This window comes from Neoarius graeffei, chromosome 21 (assembly GCF_027579695.1).
Source record: "Neoarius graeffei isolate fNeoGra1 chromosome 21, fNeoGra1.pri, whole genome shotgun sequence".
Taxonomy (NCBI): domain Eukaryota; kingdom Metazoa; phylum Chordata; class Actinopteri; order Siluriformes; family Ariidae; genus Neoarius; species Neoarius graeffei.
This window is the reverse complement of record NC_083589.1, coordinates 47,474,907-47,493,864: the sequence shown is the minus strand read 5'-3', so window position 1 is coordinate 47,493,864 and position 18,958 is coordinate 47,474,907. Positions and strand designations below refer to the sequence as shown.

Sequence of the window (18,958 nt, the reverse complement as noted above, 5' to 3'; positions counted from 1 at the left end):
ATAGCATTTTTCACAAATTACTACTGTCATTTCACCAGTTTGTTAAACAGGAATTATTTTGTTGGGCATTTTGTGTCAAGTTTTTATTTACCGAATTTGCTAAAAATAAAAATAAAAATGCTCTGTTTCTCAAAATCTAGTAAATGTGGATATAATCAAACAGTTATTCCACTCAATCTTATTGCACATGGCTTATAGCAAATCAGTGCTATGCGCCTCGTCGGCTATTGGCTCATGTACGACTCAATTTCATGGAATAAGTGTTAAATATATAACTATATAACTATAACTGATTATAATGTATGGCATGTTTTTGACTGATAAATAAAAAATTGAAAGCAATTGGCAAATTGCTGCGGCATAAAAGGAATAAAACACTTTAGAATGTGTAGTTATTGGAAAATAATAACCTTTGTGTTGGTAGTCATTAGCCCCTTTTACTCAGGCTGTTCAAGACGGAAATCTTACGCCTTTATTCCACCTCGCATTCTGTATATGTGCTGTTCCACCTCTGAGCCGGAACGATTGGTCGTAATAGAGCCGGAATCAACGTCTGTGAAAAGGTGGGACGGGGTGTGCTGTTTTTGACATTCTCCTTTCTGAAACCAGCGCACATTCAAACATCTCCATATATGGCGTCTAAGGTCCGAGTGCCTTTCTGCCTCTGATCGGTTTCTCTCTCTCCTCTCCATTTGCAAGCGCAGTTTTCTCTGACAGACTTACTTTTTCCCCCAAAAAAGCCGGCTCGGTTAAAGGACAAAAACATGTTTTATATATATATATATCTTAAAGCTGTTATTTTCCTTAAACATGAATTATTTAATAGAAGTGATTACATGTTCCATATGATGCTTAGCAACTTGGCTTGTGTTACTGGTAGAAGAGTGGTATAAATGTACACTGCTAACAAGAGCATGCCAACACTCAGTTCACCTGCCATTGTTTTTAAAGCAGCGCCGGTATGCTCGGGGTATGCTCTGTCATATATACAACACGGAGATACATCACCCTAGACGCTGACACTCCTTTGTGACACGTCACACCTCTGTTTGCAGAACGCTGGCTCACAATGTAAAAACACACACTGACACGGCTTCATGCCAGCTTTATTTGGTTCAGTGTAAGTCACACTAAAGTCAGAATATTGAGATACCTTCTTTATACCAATATTTAACAGTTATTCAACGAAACTGAGTCGTACATGAGCTGATAGCCGATGAGGCACATAGCGCAGAGTCGGCTATAAGCTATGTACGACGAGATTGAGTGGAATTACTGTTTTATTCTATCCACATTCCCTGGATTTTGAGAAACAGAGCATTTTTATTTTTATTTTTTGCAAATTCGATAAATAAAAACTTTATACAAAACGTCCAACAAAATAATTTCTGCTTGGAATATAAACAAACTGGCGAAATGACAGGAGCAATTTGTGAAAAATGTGATGATAATAATTCTTGAACAATAAAAAAAGATACATTCTGGCCATCAAATACTTTTATTCCATATTTTGTTGCTTTTTTTTGGGGGGGGGTTCTTCTTCTTCTTTAGGGTTTTTTGGTGGTTGGCAAACCAACTTAAAAGTGCACTACTGCCACCAACTGGGTTGGAGTGTGGAACAGGAGATACTGGGGAAAAAGCAAACAAAAAACTGTATTCTTTTAGCTGTTTTGTTTCTTTTAAATACTTGATAATTTTTGGGGTTTTGTTTTCGAGTAGAGTTTTTATTTCATCCTCGGTTGGTTCAGCAAAACGCTCCGCCATTTTGTTTTTCTCTATTCACAGTATACGAGCTGATATTCTAGTAGTAGAGTAGCCAATCAGAGCGCGCGATTGCTCATATCCAGTGAATGTGGATAGAATAATACTGAATATCTGTGTAAAAAGGGCTGTTGATTATTTTTTGTAACAGTGCATCCTGGTTTGTTTTATTCCTGTTTATAGGAATAAGCATGTTTTAGAGAAGATCTCATTATTTCCTGGACAAAGTTCTTTGAAATGGTGCACCAAATGACTTTATGATTAGCTCTGCATGTTTTTCTTTGTGTGAGAACTCAGCTATCTGGAGAAAATGCAAAGCCGGGTAAGTTCAATGGCTTTGGGCACCAAGGCACAGCCTTTGCTCTCTGTCTGATGATGGACAACTAATGTTGTGGTTTGTGGTCAAACCCATGTATAAACAGTCAGTGGATCTTTCGTTGTCGAAATGCAGCTAATTTAAGCCCAACACAACAGTGGTTTGCATTAATAGAAAGAAAGTGCATGTATTTGAAGAATGATCTTGTTGCACACACTGACTGAAACATGTGTCTGATGCCCAGTGTGTTTAAGAATTGATGAAAAAGAGAAGGAGAGATGTGATACGGGTCCCACTGTTTTTCACACACAAAGGCCGTGGCTGACCCATGATGTCATGTGAAATCTGCCAGCTGCAGCCTATGACCCCCCCCCAGCACACACACCTAGTGCTGCATTCCTTACACACCCTCCTCCACACACACTCCACAGATCAAATGGTCCATCTGGCTGAGGTCTCTCTGTGGGGAGGAAGCAGCACGTTCACCAGTGACAGCTGAAGGTGGCCTAATGATCAAAACACAGGAAAGTACACCGCCATCATTGTGAGCTGGGATTATGTCGTGACTGTGGCTGCAGGCTTGGCCATATGAGACAAATATTCCATATGTGTTTTATTTCTGTAACAGAGGAATGAAAGTTGGTGCCAGGTTCCCCTTAGGGCAGCCGGTCAGCTGTTGCAAATATTCCAGACACTGCTACCGCTTGTAGAAAGAGAGGAAATTGTTTTTCAAACACGTCTGGAAGCTCAACTCGTTTCCATGAAATGAGCCTTTAATGTGACTGGAATACATGGCTTTCAAAAACATTGTGCGGAATTAGGACACGATCTGTGCTAGACCACAGCAGTCCAGATTTAAATTGCTAGATCTGAAATGGCATATGTGACAGACTTGCTGACATTATGGTTTTACCTCAAAGCCTCTGCAGTTCATGCTTTCTTTTCGAGCTCTGATGTTTGCTTCCTTTGAAGGCGTGTGTGAGTGAATTCAGTTGTCCATGTAGGACCCTTAAAGTGATTAGAAAACTCAGAGAGTGAAGAGCCCTCACCATTTCATTCTTCTTCTCTCTCTGCGTCTGAAGCAAAGTGTCCTGGAGGCTGTAGGAATGGAGGCTACTGCAGTGAGAGGCATGTCTGCGAGTGTCAAGACGGTTTCTATGGCGCATATTGTGAAAAAGGTAAAATCCTGCAATTAATATCGATTAAATAAAGTATATATAAATACAGATAGATTTGTATTGCATCTGGCCAACATACACCAAACTCCAAACATCTTATGCAGAATACAAAGCACGCCAAAAAAAAAAAATGCACATAAATATTCAGATGTTTTCCATATAATAACTACACAGCAGATTGGGTGGCAATACCATGTGGTTTTCATTAGTTTGCAGCTTCAGAGAAAGAGTTTTTCCTTTGAAACACCTCAAACTCACCTTCGTTAGACTTTTTCAGACCAGTGACCTGTGGTATGTTGGATTGGATCGAATATTAGGGGGAAGCGTTTCATAAAAGACTTAAAACTATTTTCACTTGCTTTAAAGCTGCTGCTTAATTTCAGCAGCCACTATACTACATTGAAATCCATAAAGTAAAATATGTATAGACACTGGCAGAAGTGTGGTGTGGTGTGGTGTGGTGTGGTCATGCAGTGTTTCGCACCGTCACCTCACAACAAGCACGTTCTGGGTTTAAACCTGCTGGTCGAAGAGGGCCTTTTTGTGTGAAGTTTACATGTTCTCCCTTTGTCTGTGTGGGTTTCCTCCTTCCTGGTGCTGTGGTTTCCTCCCACAGTCCAAAAACTTGCAGATTAGGTCAACTGGCTGGTCTAAATTGCCCATAGGTGTGAACGTGAGAGTGAATGGCTCTTTGTCTCTCTGTGTTAAGGCCAATTTATGCTGACAACCCAGTCCTCGCAGATAGCGTCGCAGACAGTGTCTGCATAGCCCCCCCACCTTCGCAGACGCTCTGCGCGCACCTCCCAAAAATTGTGACCACCGCAGAAGCCTCGCAGACAGCGTCGCAGACAAGAGGGCTCTGATTGGTCCACTCTACATCCGCTGTACACACACTTCCGCTTCCCTACTTTCCCGGTTTGGTTTGTTTTCACGACCGCCATTTTTAAAAACACGAGCGAAGATGGAGCAGCACGAAGAGCGGTTGATCGAGGAAGTGAAGAAGTACGTACATCTATACGACTCCAGTTCTAGTCATTATAAGTAACCGGAGGATAAACACTCCACTAACCACACCTACCAACTACTCCTAGCGATTTCGCGACTTCGCGCCCCCTTGCGTTGTAGCAGTGAATAACATTGCGCACGCCTATTACTCCCCGCTCAACGATAAATTACAACTGTCTGCGAAAAGCTATCTGCGAAAGCCTTGTCGCAAGAGCATGCAGAGGCCTTTAGCCCCACGATAGATTGGCGACCTGTGCAGGGTGTATTCCGCCTCTTGCCCAATGTCAGCTGGTATTGGCTCCAGCTCACCCACAACCCGCAATAGATCAGCACTATAGACAATAAATGAATGAAAACGTATATAGTCCATGAAGCATAGCCAAGGGGTCTGTGCCTTCGATTTAGTTACAGCATTGGATATGCTTGTTTATGTTAGTTTTTAGCATGTAGGAGGATGAATGGTAATTACAGAGATCAGAGCAGTCAAGATGCTACAGCCTTAGGAAATACTTGAGTAACTGAGTGACAAATTTTTTAATGTTAAAAATCTTATTAAGTATGTAACTGATTTACAACTAACAAACAAAACATAAACCGTCAATCATCCAAAGAACCTACAAGGAATACTTTTTCCATGTTATGAAGTGCTATGCATTTGGGGTAAATGTAAAATACATCACAGTGATATCTACTTGTGTCCATCTCCCAGCATTATGTTCATCAAGATGCCTGAATGGGGGCATGTGTATGAGTCTAGGAGTGTGTATTTGTCCTCCTGGCTACTATGGAGCCAGCTGTGAGAAAGGTACGAGACAATATCACCCTAAACTCTCTCTCTCTCTCTCTCTCTCTCTCTCTCTGTACGTGTGTGTGTGTGTATATATATATATATATATATATATATATATATATATATATATATATATATATATACCTGTATAATAAATATGCAGGTGATTATAGAAAATTGTGCTCTGATTGAAAAATTCGGACTATTTCTCAATAATCACCTCGAGCGACTCGGCAAAATGGCGGCCAGTCGCTTTGTCATCGTAAATGAGGAAGAATTACAAATTATGAAAGAAAATGCTGTTCTTAAAAGCACTAAAGACGCTACAAAGTTGGGTTTACAACTATTCAACGGTAAAGTGGAATTGTGATTTATTTCATCTATTTTAAAACAAAGTATTTTGTGAATCGGCATAGATCAGTGACACAAGTCTGCGCCACACCGTTATTACATTTGCATTGCCACTTTTGAATTTTGAAAGAAATGATTTTTAAAAATAATCACCTGCGTATTTATACTAAAACAATTATCTGCTTCAGGCTCAGTGAATATCAGTCAACTTCGTCCCGGTTATTATTCACCAATATTCACTTCATCTTCAGTGAATAGTTGTTAAAGTTATACATGAGTGGTTCTTAAGGTCCAATTATGAACCTTAATGGTGCTCTATACTCATGTTACAGTGTAAAAGTTACACATTAAAGGTACAAACATGTTTTTTTTGTTTGTTTTCTGAGAGGTTTTCTGAGAAGTGTATTGCACATTTATCCACAGAATAAACATGTAGGTACAATTCTCTTGTTTGGTTTGCAGCAAACTGCACCACTACATGTGTGAATGGCGGAACATGTTTCCATCCTGGGAAATGTGTTTGCCCTGCTGGTTTTGAGGGTCTCCGCTGTGAAATGAGTGAGTACAATCAGAGCTGTTGTAAATCAATTATATACTTAATAAGATTCTTAACAGGGTGGCACGGTGGTGTAGTGGTTAGCGCTGTCGCCTCACAGCAAGAAGGTCCGGGTTCGAGCCCCGGGGCCGGCGAGGGCCTTTCTGTGTGGAGTTTGCATGTTCTCCCCGTGTCCGCGTGGGTTTCCTCCGGGTGCTCCGGTTTCCCCCACAGTCCAAAGACATGCAGGTTAGGCCAATTGGTGGCTCTAAATTGACCGTAGGTGTGAATGTGAGTGTGAATGGTTGTCTGTGTCTATCTGTCAGCCCTGTGATGACCTGGCGACTTGTCCAGGGTGTACCCCGCCTTTCGCCCGTAGTCAGCTGGGATAGGCTCCAGCTTGCCTGCGACCCTGTAGAAGGATAAAGCGGCTAGAGATAATGAGATGAGATGAGATGAGATTCTTAACATAAAAAAAATTGTCACTCAGTCACTCAAGTATTTCCTCAGGCTACAACATCCTGACTGCTGTGATCTCTATAATTACCATTCATCCTCCTACATGCTAAAAATTAATATAAACAAAAGTTTAAAAGGAGGAAAATAATCAGCACTGGTTAATTACCGACTGCCTTCCTTAAATTTTTTAAATGTTGCCTTATATTATTGATGTAGATGTTTGTTATTTAGTCCTGTTGTACTGAAGTGCAGCATTTGACAGTATTATCCGTGATATTTTAATGCACAAATTTAAAATCTAATTGTTTTCGACAGAGTTCTTGCCTGCTTTAGATCTTACTTGATGGATAACTACCCGTTTGTTAGCATTCATGGAGATTCTTCAGCACAGAGAAAAGAGCACCAGGGTGTTCCACATGGTTCTATTTAAAGTCCCATATTATTCTCCCTTTATATATACACACCTTTAGACGTTTGGCTTTCACTGTTATGCTGATGATACACAAATACAGTTATCAAACAATCCAGCCAGATTCAGGAGTGCAGCCATGTAAAATGGAAGACTCATAAATTGGTAAAGAGAGAAATAACCTGCTGATAAAAGAGAATATTTATGTTGGGTTAGGAAGTCTGAATAAAATATGGGTGCTGGATTAAGCTTAGATTTAACTTAAAGGATCACATGCAGTTCATCTGGTGGAGGATATTTTTTCTTTCAAAACTCTGGAGAGAACATCAGGAACCATGGTTATTCATTTTAATTATTAGAACATACTTACAGAAGTTTCATTATGAATTTCAGGTGAAATGAGATATAAAAATAAGAAATAATACATCTTTGTCACTTCATGTTCCAGTGTCTGATGGTAAAGTAAAGGGAGAGCCCTTACATTTGTCACTCAGTCATAATGGTCACATTACCACATGCTGTCTGCATAGACGCCCCCAAATAAACTTGCTAACTGAAGTGTGCTCTCACACTAATGCCAAATGGGCCAACACCTACATGGGACATGACGTAACGTGACATGATTTAACAATGAATGCTAAATTCTTTTGTTAGCTGTAGTCAGCTGGTTACAGCTTTAAGACTAAGTGATAGAGTAAATGAACTGAGTTAGTGAGTGTCTCGATATGATTTTTAACGATATGATATTTCTTTGATTTCAGCAATGTTGTTTCTAATTATGATGTAAAATGACTATGGCATGAATTCCACACGTTTGTGTTGTCTGAATACATGCTTCAGATTAGACTTGAGGAAAATCTGACCTTTTATACAAAGCAGATATTGAACATTTACTTTCCTTGTTTTATATATATACTGGGTGCGATTTGCTGGGGGGGGATGGGGGGGATCACCCCCCCCCCCCCCCCCCCCCCCCCTGGTTTTTATCTCTGCTGAAAAAAAATCCTCGGGGACAACCCCGTCAATAAAACAAACAAACCAAAAAAAAAAAGTTGACAGGCATGTTGTGACACAGTTTTCTATGGTCTACATTGCACTCACTTTCAAAATGACCCAAAGTGGCAGCTTTGATGTTCACGAACGTCCCCAGCAAATAGATACATTGTAGATAATAACAATATCTTTGCGTTCTATGCAGGGATGCAAACAGCGCGCCTTTTGGCGGATCCCACCTTTTTCACGGCTGATTTTTTTTTTAGGGGGGACGTTGGAGTGTCTGATTATAATTTCAAAGTAAATTCTGTATTAAAATTACTAAATAAGCAAATCCGTTACAGTCCATGAAACAGGAAGTATAAGGATGAGAAAAAAACAGTTTAAATCGGAAAGCTGCGCACAATGTGAACTGAGCCATCAGAGCAAACTGTTCATTTAGTATTCATGTATTATAGTGATTTTCGAGTCACTGTCCATTTAATCCGGAGGGAGAGAAACATCACAGCAACGCGACAAACAATGCGAACTTTGTTGTGTTAGTGTTCGTGTATTTAGTCAGAGAGATAGGAAGATGAATTTACTATCTCTGGTTTAGTGTTCGTTTTCATTTAGTGTTATTCATTTGATATCATCGGATGTTATTGAGCTGTTAGCCTATTGTTACCTTAATTTTGTGACGTTTCATGATTAAAAAAAACCATCCCCCCTTCTGTTTTTTTGACAAATCGCACCCTGTATATATATATATATATATATATATATATATATATATATATATATTACTGTGTAAAAGTGTTAGCCACATGTAAAGAAATGCTGTCGGCCAAAAATGGCTTAAAAATAATGAAATTAAATGCTTCAACATTTAAAAAAAATATTATAATGAGCAGTAAGCCATAATAAATGAAACAGCGTCAATATTTAGTGTGAGACGACCCTTTGCCTTAAAAAAAATAGTAGCCTCAGGTACAATGAGTGCAGTTTTATATGGAAATGAGCTGTAGGTTTTATTGAGCATCTTCCAGAACCAGCCACAGTTCTTCTGGACACTTTGACTGTCACACTCGCTTCTTAATTTGCACCAAAACCCAGCAGCCTTCATTATGTTTTCTTTTTTAATCTGAAAAGTGGTCCTTTGAATTTTAATGTTACCCTAGATGGCTTTTATTTTAGTTTATTCTATTTTAAAATCCTCGTTTATTCTATTTTATTCTATTTGTTATTTAACTATTTTTACTTATTTAGTTACTTTTTTTTTTAAGTTATTTATTCAAGCTGCACAGACCAAGATCTGGGTAACTGCGTTTCGTTCTTATCATGTCACATGGTTTGAATGACAATAAATCTGAGTCTGAGTCTCTTATGTAATATGCTGCTCAGATACAAACTTTTTTTCTGTAACATTTAATTTTGTGCTGGAAAATGAATGTTTGGACTCTCAAATGTTTACTGACTTGAAAGTCATAAAATAGAAATCTATAACAAAGTTTGTATGAAAAATATAGGGTGCCTAAGACTTTTGCACAGTAATATATATATATATATATATATATATATATATATATATATATATATATATATATATATACAGTGGTGCTTGAAAGTTTGTGAACCCTTTAGAATTTTCTATATTTCTGCATAAATATGGCCTAAAACATCATCAGATTTTCACACAAGTCCTAAAAGTAGATAAAGAGAACCCAGTTAAACAAATGAGACAAAAATATTATACTTGGTCATTTATTTATTGAGGAAAATTATCCAATATTACATATCTGTGAGTGGCAAAAGTATGTGAACCTCTGCTTTCAGTATCTGGTGTGACCCTCTTGTGCAGCAATAACTGCAAGTAAACATTTCCGGTAACTGTTGATCAGTCCTGCACACCGGCTTGGAGGAATTTTAGCCCATTCCTCCGTACAGAACAGCTTCAACTCTGGGATGTTGGTGGGTTTCCTCACATGAACTGCTCGCTTCAGGTCCTTCCACAACATTTTAATTGGATTAAGGTCAGGACTTTAACTTGGCCATTCCAAAACATTAACTTTATTCTTCTTTAACCATTCTTTGGTAGAATGACTTGCGTGCTTAGGGTCGTTGTTTTGCTGCATGACCCACCTTCTCTTGAGATTCAGTTTGTGGACAGATGTCCTGACATTTTCCTTTAGAATTGGCTGGTATAATTCAGAATTCATTGTTCCATCAATGATGACAAGCCGTCCTGGCCCAGATGCAGGAAAACAGGCCCAAACCATGATACTACCACCACCATGTTTCACAGTTGAGATAAGGTTCTTATGCTGGAATGCAGTCTTTTCCTTCTCCAAACATAATGCTTCTCATTTAAACCTAAAAGTTCTATTTTGGTCTCATCCATCCACAAAACATTTTTCCAATAGCCTTCTGGCTTGTCCACGTGATCTTTAGCAAACTGCAAATGAGCAGCAATGTTCTTTTTGGAGAGCAGTGGCTTTCTCCTTGCAACCTTGCCATGCACACCATTGTTGTTCAGTGTTCTCCTGATGGTAGACTCATGAACATTAACATTAGCCAATGTGAGAGAGGCCTTCAGTTGCTTAGAAGTTACCCTGGGGTCCTTAGTGACCTTGCCGACTATTACGTGCCTTGCTCTTGGAGTGATCTTTGTTGGTCGACCACTCCTGGGGAGGGTAACAATGGTGTTGAATTTCCTCCATTTGTACACAATCTGTCTGACTGTGGATTGGTGGAGTCCAAACTCTTTAGAGATGGTTCTGTAACCTTTTCCAGCCTGAAGAGCAACAGCAATGCCTTTTCTGAGATCCTCAGAAATCTCCTTTGTTCGTGCCATGATACACTTCCACAAACATGTGTTGTGAAGATCAGACTTTGATAGATCCCTGTTCTTTAAATAAAACCGGGTGCCCACTCACACCTGATTGTCATCCCATTGATTGGAAACACCTAACTCTAATTTCACCTTCAAATTAACTGCTAATCCTAGAGGTTCACATACTTTTGCCACTCACAGATATGTAATATTGGATCATTTTCCTCAATAAATAAATGACCAAGTATAATATTTTTGTCTCCTTTGTTTAACTGGGTTCTCTTTATCTACTTTTAGGACTTGTGTGAAAATCTGATGATGTTTTAGGTCATATTTATGCAGAAATATAGAAAATTCTAAAAGGTTCACAAACTTTCAAGCACCATTGTATATATATATATATATATATATATATATATATATATATATATATGCTTCTGTTATATATAAAAGTTATTCCACGAAATCACGTCATACATGAGTTGATAGTCTATACACCATGTACGACGAGATTGAGTGGAATAACTCTTTTATTCTATCCACATTCACTGGATTTTGAGAAACACAGCATTTTTATTTTTATTTTTTGCAAATTTGTTAAATAGAAACTTTATACAAAACGTCCAACAAAATCATTTCTGCTTAGAATGTAATCAAACTGGCGAAATGACAGGAGCAATTTGTGAAAAATGCTATAATAATAATTCTTGAAAAATGTAAAAAAATACATTCTTCCCATCAAATACTTTTTTCCCCATATTTTGTTGCTTTTTTGTATTTTGGGGGGTTTTGTTTTCAAGTGGAGTTTTTATTTCGTCCTCGGTTGGTTCAGCAACACGCTCCGCCATTTTGTTTTTCTCTACTCAAGGTATATGAGCTGATAGCCTAGTAGTCAAGTAGCCAATCAGAGCATGTGATTTTATATATATGTATATATATAAAATATAATGGTCTGGGCCTTATTTGTATTACTTTGCTTCACCCTTTCCATTTCATCCTTTCCTTTCCTGTCATCCTGCCTTAACTCCAACAGTCCCCCCCCCCCCCCCCCAGCTCAGAGACAGGATGTTTTCACACTATCCATTATTTCCATTCTACTCTGTAGTTCATGTACTTCTGTTACCTGATATCTAAGCGGAAATGCCATTCAGACATTAAAATATATAATATATCTATGACACATATTAGGCTTAGTTCAGGAATATTTTCCAGATTTAACTCTGTCTATGACTGGAAGAGCTACTCGACTGAAATAAAAACATGCCTCGAGTCCTCTCTAGGATTGGGTAACATGCTTTATATAAAACCTGCCAGTCTGTGTGAAGACATGTTGTAATAAAGATATCACATATTATCTTTCCATGGATAAAGATTTCATTGATACTTATAGTTTTAGGCATAAAAAAGGTGTTTGTAATTCTGCTCACCACTGCCTGTAGGTTGTCCATCTGCATACTTCTGTTTTTACAAAAGAATCAAATTTCCCTTTACCTCATCTCAATTACTTTTTACTTTTACATCACGTTGTAGGCTGTTAATTACCTAACAGCTGTAAAAATGAAATCGGTGTAATTAGTTTCTTTATAAAATGCACGATGCACAGTTTCCACTGTTTAATGGTTTCGCATGGAAAGCGCTAAATCCAGAGCTGTATTTTTTTTTCTAGAGCAGTAGAAGGTAACACTATAATTAATACAGAAAGGCACAAGCTCACAACTGAACCATTAAGGTTTCTTTGCCTTTTTTTCTACATGACTCAATAATAAATAGTTTTCGTTTATCCAATACATTATCAAATAATCAGTATCGTGGCTGGGGTTAGCCTGTCAGTGTGTGCTCAGGTTTCACACTTGGATTTCATTTTGATGGATTTTTTGGTGTCGACTGACACAAAACAGTTCTTCCATTGAACATAACACAGCTTGTGTTAAAGCCCAGCCTTTGACATTACACTTAACAAAAAAGTTCACATGGGCTCAGGTACTAAGAGAATGTCAGTATAAGATGTATATCATGTGTTCAGTGATAGGCCTCACATCAGAACGGTTCCATTTAAACCATTTAACCAAAATGGTATTGTACTATAGTTTACCATGAACTGTCGATCAATAATATATATATTATATAAAATTTGAGTATATATATATATATATATATATATATATATATATATATATATATATATATATATGCATAATTGTACATAATATATAAGCATAATATGCATAATTATGATATGGGTGTCTGTGTACGTATGGATGTGTACAGTTATACTGTAGGTATGTGTATATGTATGTACTGTGTATATGTACTGTATGTGTGTATATATGCATAACATAAGTATCTGTATATATGATTTGATTTGGTTGATATTATACCATGTTGGTATGTCTTGGTATGTTGGTATGTTTTCTTTTTTGTTGCTTTTGTTTTCTTTTGTGTATATAGTTTATTATGGTGGAAAGTGACATTTGATTAGCGGTGGTATAGAGGGTTAGGATTTGATAAGTTATTTACTTCTTCCTAATCCTTTCCGAACATTATTATGTTACTGCCTTGTAGCTACGCTATTCTGTTTGTTTATGACGATGTTTTGATTATTGCATCTTTTATTTTTATTTTTTTGTTTTTATATCTTCTTTACTGTTCGGAATCAATCAATCAATCAATCAATCAATCAATCAATCAATCAATATTACCTGTACATGGTAGTGTGTCCAGAGGCAGTGTGTAACTATTGTTTTTACTTTTAGGTAAATGTCGCCAGCAGTGCAGAAATGGAGGCAAATGTATAGGAAAGAACAAATGCAAGTGCAGCAAGGGCTACCATGGCGATCTGTGCTCAAAAGGTGGGAAAAGATTCCTTTTTCATGCTTCCTTTTTGACTTTGGCCTATGCAATTGAATAACATTTTTTTAATTATTATTTTTTTAAATAAACATTTTATTTTTTTATTTTTTTTTAATCTTGCAAAAATCATGTGTTACCACAAGCTGACTCAAGTTTTCACTTTTTCTTATTTGTATGACTGTAGGCCATTGTCGTACCCAAAAAAGAGCACAGAAAAGTTACAGCATGTACAAAATACAGCAGCAAGCACTTTTACTCAAACACAGATGAATGAACAGATTAATCCAGGATGTTCTTCTTTTGCTGCACTTCTATTCCATGCTTATAATAAGTCTGAGTAATAATTATTACTTTTTTATTTTTAAATTGTCACTTTATTCTCCTCTTCTTCCTCTTCTACTTCTTCTTATTATTATTATTATGATTATTATTACTTAGAATTTCTTTTATAGCTTTTTCTCATATTGTATTATATTATAAAGGACATTTCGAGGTGCTTTACACACACACACCACACACACAGAAAGAGAGAGATGTTGCTTAGAGAACAGCTGGTGGTCTATGGGCTTGCAAAGGAGATTATGAACAGCAACATTTCCTGAATAGCAACACTTCTCCTCTAAATCCTAAAGCTAAATATTGTGTCTCTATTTCTGCTGTGTGTGTGTGTGTGTGTGTGTGTGTGTGTGTGTGTGTGTGTGTGTGCATGTGTATGCAGCTGTCTGTGAGCCCAGCTGTGGAGCACACGGGACCTGCATGGAGCCCAACAGGTGTCAGTGCCAGGGGGGTTGGCACGGACGTCACTGTAATAAGAGTGAGTGAGGAACCTGATCGCAGCACACAGTATTCACTCTAAAACCCCTCGGCCCTAAAGCTGCTTTCCCAAGCCTCAGCTACTAACTACACGCCATAAACACATGAGTACATTTAATCCACGGTAACTCTAGAGGCTGCTTGGGCTCTTCCGGAGGCTCAAGTGAAAATGAGAGCGAGATGTTGGGTAGGACTGGCTCCTCGCTGCAGCTTTGTTTTACTCAACCCTTCAAAAGTGGAGGAAAGGGTTCATATTACAGGCTTCATGGAACCACCATCTGCCTCTGTTTCCTTTACCCCACGTGTGGTTCCAGGAATTAAAGGTCTTATAGCTGAATATTTTCAGGCATTTTTATTTGTATTATTATTGTGTGTCTACATTTTATATATATATATGTAATGAATGAGCTATTCTTGACATAGTATGGATTACTAACTTTTGACAGACACACCTGTTAATTGAAAAGCGTTCCAGGTGACTACCTCATGAAGCTGGTTAAGATAATGCTAATAGTGTGCAAAGTGTCATCAAGGTAAACGCTAGCTACTTTGAAGGATCTAAAATATGAAACCTACAGGTATTACGTTACAGGCATTTAGCAGATGCTCTCATCCAGAGCAACATACAACATACCCAGAACAGCCCAAGGAGCAGGTGGGGTTAGGTGCCTTGCTCAAGGGCACTTCAGCCATTCCTATTGGTCCAGGGAATTGAACTGGCAACCTTTTGGTCCCAAAACTGCTTCTCTAACCTTTAGGCCATGGCTTCCCTTTTTTGTCTTTTTAATGTTGTTTACCACATAATTCTATACATTTTCCATGTGTTATTTCATAGTTTTGATGTCTTCAGTATTGTTCTACAATGTAGAAAATAGTCAAAATACAGAAAAACTTATGAATGAGTAGGGGTGTCCAAACTTATGACTGGTACTATAGGACCATAACTTTTGACTGGTACTATAACTCTCTCTCTCTATATATATAATATACTCTGTATATTAAGTTTTTACGAAATGTTTACTAAGTTTCTTAATAATGTTTTGCACATCAATACAAATAGACGTTTTCATTTTGTAGCATCTTGCTTTCATTCTATAATGTCAGGAAACAATGAGATAAATCACTAAGTACTGTTAAATTACAATTTACAAATTTTAACAACTTTTATGTTATAAGTACAGTGCTTGCAGTTGTACTGAACTGCATGTAAGATAAGGTAAGGGTAAGATAAGTCTGGCAGTGCAATTTGTGACATTTATAAGTGTTTATAGAACTTTAATAACTGTTGGGGGAATAAAAAGCAATGAATCTGGCTAATTCCTTCATTTCAAGCTTACATTTTTTTCAGTCTGTAAATTAACTCTGTCCATTAGTCAGAAATGAGCTGCTCCAAGGCAACTCACAAGTTGCTCAGCAGCAGGTTTGTAGTACTCGAGTCCAACTCGTGCCCTAATTTTAAGGACTCGTGACTTGACTTGGACTTGAGAACTGATGACTTGGACTTGTGCGTTAACTGCATTCGGACTCGTAAATTGGAGACGAGGACTTGGATTTTTTTCTTTATTTTTTGTAACATGCCATAATAATTTGGCATCATATATTTATATCTAGGACGGCACAGTGGTGTAGTGGTTAGCACTGTCACCTCACAGCAAGAAGGTTCTGGGTTCAAGCCCAGCGGGCGACGTGGGCCTTTCTGTATGGAGTTTGCATGTTGTTGCCGTGGGTTTCCTCTGGGTGCTTGGGTTTCCCCCACAGCCCAAAGACATGCAGGTTAGGCTAATTGGTGGCTCTAAATTGACTGAGTGTGAATGGTTGTTTGTCTCTATGTGTCAGCCCTGTGATGATCTGGCGACTTGTCCAGGGTGTACCCTGCCTCTTGCCCATAGTCAGCTGGGATAGGCTCCAGCTTGCCTGTGACCCTGCACAGGATAAGCGGTGATGGATAGATGGATATTTTTTATCTACATTAATTTTTATACTAACTTTGCGCAAGAGAATGCACATTCACCTGTTCATACGTCATGTTCAGGAACAAACTATCGTTAATGGCGCTAAAATGCCTGGAGAGAAGCCCCTAGGATTGTCTGCTTTGCTTATACAGACTTCTCGTGCAGTGGGAAAAATACACTGCTATGTGTTCCATATGTAGAAGAACTATCGAGGAGACGACGGGGACAACCTCGAACTTCAATCGTCATTTGGCAAGACTCCACCCAGAGAATTAAGCGACACGCTATGTTCATTGCTCTGTTGATAGCGGGGATTGTTTGCTGAGCGATGAACTAGCTAGTGTTAACCCTTTCTCATGTTATTTGCCCTGTTGATAGTGGGCGGGGCTTGCTGAGCGATGAACAAGCTTTTTATCTGTAGCCTATTAACTAAAATGGGGCAGTCGAGCAGTAACGTTAGTCCAACACAGTAGCAGAAACGCTTTCATATAAAGGCAGCAACAGCCACCGTCAAATGGTGCGGTTGGAGTCTTGTTCTTGGAATCGGCTCAAAATTTTCTTGAATGACTTGGACTTGAACACTGGGGACTCGAGACTGGACTCAGACTCGAGGTTTAGTGACTCGACTACAACACTGCTCAGCAGTGTGTGAAGTCTTATCTGAATGGAAATTGCAATTCACTTGACACACAACAGAGGGCTGTAAAAATGACAAATGGCCCCTTTAAATGTTTTGCAGTTACTGAGTAACTCATCTCATTATCTCTAGCCGCTTTATCCTGTTCTACAGGGTCGCAGGCAAGCTGGAGCCTATCCCAGCTGACTACGGGCGAAAGGCGGGGTACACCCTGGACAAGTCGCCAGGTCATCACAGGGCTGACACATAGACACAGACAACCATTCACACTCACATTCACACCTACGCTCAATTTAGAGTCACCAGTTAACCTAACCTGCATGTCTTTGGACTGTGGGGGAAACCGGAGCACCCGGAGGAAACCCATGCGGACACGGGGAGAACATGCAAACTCCGCACAGAAAGGCCCTCGCCGGCCACGGGGCTCGAACCCAGACCTTCTTGCTGTGAGGCAACAGCGCTAACCACTACACCACCGTGCCGCCTAGTTACTGAGTAACTATCTAAGATAAACATAAATAGACTACAAGCTGAGAAATCATTCATTATTAAGCATCAGGCTCATTTTGTATCTTTATTCTTCCAGGATATCGTGGGGGATTGTCATTCCTACACCGCCAAACAAACCCCAGGCCCAAGTCCCACACCGCAACAGAGAAAGAAACCACTAACACTAACCCATCAGAGAGCAACTATGTAGTTTAAGATTCTTGCTGTCCTTTGTGACCCCCTCTGCCTCTGCCCCTGACCCAGCCTCTTCAGGGACTCATCCTCATCATTCTTCATGAGATCCTCCCATCTTAGACTGCTGCTTCCCCAAGAACCAGACCTCTTTTTTTTATTTTTGTACTCCGTATTCCCTTTCAGAACTCCTTTGATAGAGTATCTCTCAGTCCCGACAGACTCTCCTTCTGTGCTGCAGACACTGCGAGGGAGTGCCTCTGCTGGAAACGTGGACATGAATCACAGGGAGTACATTATAGACCAGAAGTTCTTTTGTGTGGGCATGACTTGACTGAGGATGGTAATTACTGTGTTCAGCTCATGTGCATGGGTTGGCTAGTCTGTCTGTTTCTCTTTATCACTCTCGTCTCTGTGGAGACAATGAACAGACTGTCGAACGCCATCTGTTATGTTCCTTTTTTTCTGTATTCTGTAGTGTATATGCCATATGAAATGGAAATATATTTAGATGTTATGACAAAGTAGGATAGTCAATAAGTACTTAGTTTTATATAACAAACAGATAAGCTGTGTATAGGCATACAAAAGCAATTAGTAATGGACTGTTATCATCAAGTGGGTGATTATACCACTCAAATAAAAAAGACTTATTCATTTACTGTATGTTCTGAAATGTGCATTACTCTTCCAGATGTGTGGCAGCAAACAGGATGCAGCCCTGTCCATGCTGCCACTCAGAGCCTTGCTTAACTCATGGGTTAATATCTCCAGTCCCAGAGACTGGAGCTTGTCGTGTTACAGAGAAACTGGAAGCCCTCTTTGTTGAAGAGTCTTGCATGGTAGATAAATCGGACTAAATAAATGTTAATTATTATATATACAGGACACTTTTTCGATGGAATAAAAACATGTATTCTATTCTCTTCTAGCAGGTTTCATTCATTTGGTTCGATAGCATGCAATATTGTTCGCATATCGCTTATCCTACATGTATTATGCCACTCTACCCAATGGAGAATGAGCAGGCAATATTGTTACGATATTGCACGTTGTCAAGACAACATGAAATCACACATCAGAGCATGAATATCCAGTGAGACACTTTTCTGCTGTGCATGCAGGCAATCATTTCTGTGTTCGCCGGGAAAGAGAAAGACACGTTGAACAACAGTCTACCAAAACTTCATTAGATATTCTTCACGCATATTTACAAGAGAAAAACATACCAATGGACATCGGAAAACTGGAAAAGAGACACATCAGAGATGTCAAACTTCCACGCTAGTGAGTGACTGTGACTGTTTGGAAACAAACATGGCCACCAGGTTTGCTTTGTTAAATATACAGTGGTGCTTGAAAGTTTGTGAACCCCTTAGAATTTTCTATATTTCTGCATAAATATGACCTAAAACA

The 18,958-nt window shown here is 38.8% G+C and overlaps 1 protein-coding gene across 3 annotated transcripts in view; it reads left to right on the top strand.

Moving 5' to 3' along the window:
* The window catches only part of wif1 (wnt inhibitory factor 1), a 41,210-nt gene extending 23,006 nt beyond the window's left edge, over positions 1-18,204 (top strand). For 2 of the 3 annotated variants that reach the window (XM_060903267.1, XM_060903266.1), the window contains exons 5-10: positions 3,160-3,255; positions 4,970-5,065; positions 5,864-5,959; positions 13,363-13,458; positions 14,178-14,273; positions 17,448-18,204. In XM_060903267.1, coding sequence (XP_060759250.1) covers positions 3,160-3,255; positions 4,970-5,065; positions 5,864-5,959; positions 13,363-13,458; positions 14,178-14,273; positions 17,448-17,566 — 599 coding nt within the window. In that variant the 3' untranslated portion in view covers positions 17,567-18,204. The remainder of the gene's footprint in view (positions 1-3,159; positions 3,256-4,969; positions 5,066-5,863; positions 5,960-13,362; positions 13,459-14,177; positions 14,274-17,447) is intronic. The other variant, XM_060903268.1, reaches the window with a different exon arrangement.
* Positions 18,205-18,958: the final 754 nt, after the last annotated feature.